This window comes from Chinchilla lanigera, unplaced genomic scaffold (genome assembly GCF_000276665.1).
Source record: "Chinchilla lanigera isolate Chin_1 unplaced genomic scaffold, ChiLan1.0 scaffold00146, whole genome shotgun sequence".
NCBI classification, from domain to species: Eukaryota; Metazoa; Chordata; class Mammalia; order Rodentia; family Chinchillidae; genus Chinchilla; species Chinchilla lanigera.
In genome coordinates, this window is record NW_004955547.1 from 2,351,957 (window position 1) to 2,358,354 (window position 6,398).

At 45.4% G+C, this 6,398-nt stretch overlaps 1 protein-coding gene across 2 annotated transcripts in view; it reads left to right on the forward strand.

Annotated features, from left to right (window-relative positions):
* Acvr1b (activin A receptor, type IB) overlaps nt 1–6,398 on the forward strand; it is a 54,534-nt gene that overhangs the window by 40,384 nt on the left and 7,752 nt on the right. For both annotated transcript variants that reach the window (XM_005411922.2, XM_005411923.2), the window contains 3 exons: nt 2,756–2,923; nt 3,948–4,104; nt 5,516–5,640. In XM_005411922.2, the coding sequence (XP_005411979.1) occupies nt 2,756–2,923; nt 3,948–4,104; nt 5,516–5,640 (450 nt within the window). The remainder of the gene's footprint in view (nt 1–2,755; nt 2,924–3,947; nt 4,105–5,515; nt 5,641–6,398) is intronic.

The following is a 6,398-nucleotide window of genomic DNA, read 5'->3' on the forward strand; positions in this document are numbered from 1 at the left end:
AACTCACGACCTTGCGCTTGCCAGGCAGGCGCTTTTGCCGCTGAGCTAAATCCCCAGCCCCTCATTTAGTTTTTTTGATGGTGGTTTCGTTTGGTTTGGTTTGGTTTTTTGAAACTAAGGTCTCTCATTATGTAGTTCAGGTTGGCCTGAACTCACTGTAGCCCAGGCTGGCATTGAATTCACAGTGATCCTCCTGCCTCAGCCTCCCAAGTGCTGGGATTTCAGGCACCATGCCTGACATATTTTAAAAATTGCTAGAATGAGAAATTGTGTCCTCATGTCTGCCAAAAAAACGACAGCCATGGAAAAGCATGCAGTTCACTTTCTGTGACGTGACCAGCAGTCTATACACTTGTGAGAGGAGCAGGTATGGGAGAATGAGGATGCCCCTATCCCCAGAGTGTCACTTACAGTCACTGGGCCCGGTGTTTGGTCTGGTATATCTATACCTGAGGTCTCTTACCTCTTGCTCTTCTGCCCTCCTTTCTTGCCACAGTCTTGAGTCTCTCCATACCGAGGCACATGCCTACTTTGAGGACCTCACTGACTAGTAAACCAACGGTTGATCATAGGAGGCAATGACAGGCGCTTCTCGTAATTACAAGTGCGTCACACCTGGGCTTCTTTGAGCCCAAGGTGGCATGAATTGGTCTGGAAGTGAAACCAGTGGGAAGGGCCTTGCAGAGATGCGCGGAGGTGAGGTGTGTAACCTGCAGGAAACTTAGAGTGGCTGTGTCCTTGCAAAAGATGGATGGAGAGGTAGGCAGAGGCCAGGAATGACGGATTTTTTCGAGAGGATTGTACTTTATTCCTGAAGATAATGATAGTAATCAGAATCTCATTCATTAACTCAGTAGCATCTCTTGACCACTGTGGGCCGGAACATTTGCCATTACTAGGACCCTTGCACGTAAAACAAGACACAGTTTCTGCCTTCACAGAGCCCCTCAGAAGGAGGGGGCAGGCAGGTGACCTGGAGTGCAGAGGACCCTGGGGGGATGGGGCTCACATTTTAGAGAGTCTGGCAGCTGTGACACCACTTGCTCCATGGCTCAGTGACTTAGAAGTAAATGTCTGTAGAGCCTGTAGAAGATGCTAAGTATTTGTTTTTTGTTCCTAAAACAACAGCGACTGCTCATTCCTCGCATTGCTGTGGGGGTTGGTGACAACCTCAGCTACCCCAGCTGAAGTCTTAGACTTTTGTACAAAGAGGGGGGAAGGGAAAGAATGTTTTACTCCCCCTAAGTAAGCTGCTTTTCTTTTTTTTTTTTTCTTTTTTTTGAGACAGGGTCTCACTATGTAGTCCAGGCTGGCCTTGAACTCACTACGTAGTGTAGGCTGACCTCGAACTCAAGGCAATCCTCCTGCCTCAGCTTCTGAGGTGCTGGGATTTTGGTGTGCACCACCATGCCCTGCATGCTGCTCCTCTTTAAAGCAGCATTACCTTTTGATAAAATTTAAATCATACATTTGAAAGCATCAAAATAAAAATTGTTCCCTTTTAACTTTTTAATAGGGTCCTCAGGATTTAGTGGCTGCTTGAAGTATGGAGAGTAGCAGGTTGGATGGGCCCCTTGTTTGTGATTAGAGAAGCCAACATTTATTTATTTCTAGCAGCCACTCCCATTATTGATTCTGGCAACTTGTATGATTAGGAATCTGGCTGTGGAAACCCGCATTAGAACCAGGGAAGGAGAGAAATTGGGCTCCTTCATTCTTGCCCTCTTACCATGGTATATTTAGCATCGCGCCCTGGAACCAGCACCAGCCTAGCATTTAGGAACTCTCAATCCAATTTCCAGTGTGCCTGCTGATAGCAGCATAGCTTAATTAGATTATCGGCTTTGATGTTTCCTTTTTCTTTTTCCCTGCTTCCCTCTCTTCCCTGTTCCTTCCGGCTGCCTCATGCATAAAAGCAAGAAAGTAAAGTGTATGCTACCCACCTTGCCTTGCTCTGGGTAAGATGCCTCTTTGGTAATACTTGGAAATAGACTCTCCATGCACTGAAAAGCACTTTCTTGGCCCGGAATGCAATAATGCATAGAGGAGATCGTACCTGCTGTCATAGAGTTCTTGGCCTGATGCTGATGAGAACAACAGAATGAAAAGAAACATTACAAATGAGACAGGTGTTGTGATTGGACTGTGTTCAAAAGGTCTCCAGAGCCCAGGAAGGTTTTCAAGGCTTTCCTCAGCTGTGGTGGGTGCAGCCTGCTGTGGTTTTCTTACATCGGTGAACAGTCTTGTTCGGATCAGAAGCAGTGTTGCAACAAAACTGATACCTCTTAACTTCCTCTAAGTGTATACATTCTCATTCCTGAACACCTCACATTTCAAATGCGGCAGAAGAATGGACTGCTAGCTGGGTGCAGTGGTGGCAGGCCTGTAACCCCAGCACTGGTGAGTCTGAGACAGGAGGATTGTCTTGAGTTTGAGGCCAGCCTAGGCTACGTGGTGGTGAGTTCAAGGTCAGCCTAAAACACATAGTGAGACCATGTCTCCAAAAAATAAGAATGGGCTCAGAGTCCTACAGCCCACCTAAAAGAAACAAGGGAGCAGGCCTAAGAAAGAAGCGCTGTGTCCTCACTGGAGCCTTGAACTGCAGACCACTGTAGATGAGAGGGCCCCAGGGGCATCAGGAAGGGAGAAGCGAGAAAGGTAAACTCGAGGGAGTGGCTGGATCTCATGCTGCAGACATGCTTCCTCATTGCTGATAGTTAATGTCTTTTCTGGGACTCGCCTGTGTTCTCTTCAGATAATGGCACCTGGACACAGCTGTGGCTTGTCTCTGACTATCATGAGCATGGCTCCCTGTTTGATTATCTTAACCGCTACACGGTAACCATTGAGGGCATGATTAAGCTGGCTTTGTCTGCTGCCAGTGGGTTGGCACACCTGCATATGGAGATCGTGGGCACTCAAGGTGAGTAGACCTGCCGGGGAGCAGGGAAGTTGGGTAGACTAAATGGCTGTACATCCTTGTCACTGAGAAAGTCGGGGATGGACCTCAGGAGCTGCAGCTTAATCCAAAGGAAAGAGATTTGAGAACTAAGGTATACAGGGTAATCTCCCCATCACTGTCTTTAGAACTCCCTCAGGGAAAGTCTGTAAGGTCAGTGTTTAGTTATTTGTCAATGGTGTAACATCTTTATTTATTAAGGAATAATCATCTCAGATGCCCACAGCAGGCATGTAAAAAAATGGACCCAAGGAGCTGGAGGTGTAGCTCAGTGATAGAGCTCTTGCCTTGCACCCACAAGGCCCTGGATTCGATCCCCAATATCACCAAAAAAAAAAAGGAACCAAAATGATAAACTGTCTTTTAGTCACTTTCATACATTTGTTGTTGGGGACAGCTGACTTCCAGACTACATGTGGTGAGACACTGGGTATATACTAGTCTCAGAAGGTTTTCCTAGAGGAAGAAGACCGGAGTATTGACTACAATGTTGGCTCTTAGAGAGGTGCAGGATCTTGCTATCGTGACAAGTGTGATCCCTAGTGCCTGTTTGATCAGGGCAGTGGTTCTTGCTGGGCACAATAGGGAACCACCCAAGACAGTTAGATTCTCTTTTAGCCCATGTGTTGTTACTAGCAATCCACATCTTTAGGACCGTCCAGTGTAAGAGCTTTCTTTGAATTCTTTAGCAGCTTATATCCAAGCTGTTCAGGGCGTGCAAATGGCAATAGTAGTATTAGTAATGTTAGCTAATATTCATGTTCTTCTAAGGTCGTTACTGACCTGCATGAAGCATTTACTCTGTACAACATTTCCAAGAAGTAGGTACTATCATTCTGATGTTGTAGATGAAAAAACTGAGATACACATGGGATCATTGGGTTAGTAGGAGACAAAGCCAGGACTCAAACTCACAATCTGTCTTCAGCTTATGCGTTTAACAGTTACAACATCTTTTTTTAAAGATCCCTGATTTTTCCTCTGCCAGGGAAGCCTGGAATTGCTCATCGAGATTTAAAGTCAAAGAATATCCTGGTGAAGAAAAATGGCATGTGTGCCATCGCAGACCTGGGCCTGGCAGTTCGCCATGATGCAGTCACTGACACCATTGACATTGCTCCAAATCAGAGGGTGGGAACCAAACGGTAGGAATGCCCGGGGCTTCTGCTCTTACTCAGCTGGGAAGTACCGAGTATCGAATGTGTGCCTTTTGAGTATGTTCAGGAGAAAGTATAGAAAGAGATACAGTTCCTGGCTCGTGGACCCTGCTTCCCACACTGGAAAGCTACAGGTTACATGTCACTGATGTGCCAAAACACTGCTTCGCTGCATGTACACAGGTGTTGGTGGATTCAAGGTGGAAGGACTTGGGAGAAAGAATCTAGAGCAGGATTTGGGAGAGAGGTAGGCAGAAGGCTTGGTTAAGAGGAGGGGAAATACTGCAGTCCAAAGGTGTGACTTGTGCAGAGACCCAAAGAGACAGGGAGTGTGTTCCGTTTTGAGTGTAGTAACCAAGTTTGCCAGACCTGAGCAGAGCTAATCTTGGGTGTGGATTGGAGTGCCCTCAAGGATTGTAGGCCTGCTTCCTGCTTCATTGAGAAGTGAAGAAAGAGGGAATCACCAGGTGTGATGGCTTCTGCCTATAACCCTAGCTGCTTGAGAAGCTAAGGCAGGAGAATATCATGTTCAAGCCCAGTCTGGGCAACTTCGCAAAGTCCTGTCCAAAAAGCAAATATGGGGGCTGGGGATATAGCTCAGTGGCACAAGCGCCTGCCTGGCAGGAGCAAGGTCCTGAGTTCGATTCCCAGTACCGCCCCCACACACAAAAAAATGGCTGGAGATACCAGTGTAAAGGCTCTGAGTACCATTTACAGTACCACCAAAAAAAAAAAAAAGAATTGTGGGTAACTTCATGAGTTAGAAATAGGACTGTCTTTGAGTAGGACAGAAAAGGGGTTCTTTGTGCTGAATATAAGTGAATTTCACTGAATTATGCTGCTGTTTTTGTCCTAAATCTGCATGATTGCAACTACCTAGGGTCTAGGGCTGAGGTGATCTCATTTATTGGGATGGGTGTGGCTTGAGTAATAATTACTCATAATTACTATGCAGAATCACTAAGGGTGACTTTGGTCACCTGTAGGATTTTCACCTATCTGCAATCAGATAAAATAATGAAAGAAGTTTAGAAGGAAATTTAAGCTTAGTCTGCCCACTGGCTACATTGACTAAAGTGAAAGACCCCAGTAGTAGCCAGATACTATGTACTGTTACTGCCTATGTGGCCCAAGTGCATGTACCTCTGCCAAGAGCTCAAGACAGACTCTTGATGGTTAAAAAATAAATACACACATGGAGTAGCCTAGTATTGCCAAATCTGTGCTGAATCTAATTACTTAGATTCAAATCCAAAACATGAAGAGAAGTACTCACTTCTCCCCAAGGGACCACACTGGGGAAACGCTCCCACATTCAGAGGGCCCCAGAATCACTGTTTGGTTGAAAGAGAGCAGTCGTGATGGTTATGTGTAACTGTTTTCTTCTTTGTTGCTGCAGATACATGGCTCCTGAAGTACTTGATGAAACCATTAATATGAAACACTTTGACTCCTTTAAATGTGCTGATATTTATGCCCTTGGGCTAGTATATTGGGAGATTGCTCGAAGGTGCAACTCTGGAGGTACCTTTATTTTTTATCTTCTCTTGTGTCCAGTTCCAACATGATGGTTCACCTGAGGGTGCTGGTACATAGGCCCTTATTCATTTTATAAGCTGTCAGGTGCCTGGAGCAAGAGCCAGTCACTTTTAGGATTTTCATCAAGGGTATAGAATCCTGCAGGTAACTGTGCTAGGAGTGTGTGGACTCTTGGGTGAGCTGGTTGAATAATCTTTCTAGAGGCTCCTTTGGTTAACACATTGTCTACATTAGTAGCCCATAAAGGTTGGCAACACCCTGGGCTTGAGTAGCCTAGGGTTAATACAGATATCTCCTTAAATCAGAAATAGTATGTCCTGACACACTGGCTTTTAAGCCATTTTCCTGGAGAACCTTGGTGTTTGATCACAATAATAGTTGTAATTTTTAAATTTGCAGAAACACTTAGAATTTTTTCAAAAAGTGTTTCTTTCCATAATTTTTAAAAAGATCTTTGAGATGGCCAGGCATGATGACACACATCTGTAAAGGTAGCACTCAGGAGGCTGAGACAGGAGGAGTACCATGAGCTTAAGGCCAGCCTAGGCTACATAGCAAGACCCTGGCTCAAAAACAAAAACACAAACTTTGGCATTTGTAATTGCTTATTCATGTCAATATCCAGTAAAAGGTAGCATCAAATTTAGCAGAAGAGGGGCTGGGGATTTAGCTCAGCGGCAAAAGCGCCTGCCTGGCAAGCGCAAGGTCGTGAGTTCGGTTCCCGGTACCGGAGAAAAAAACAA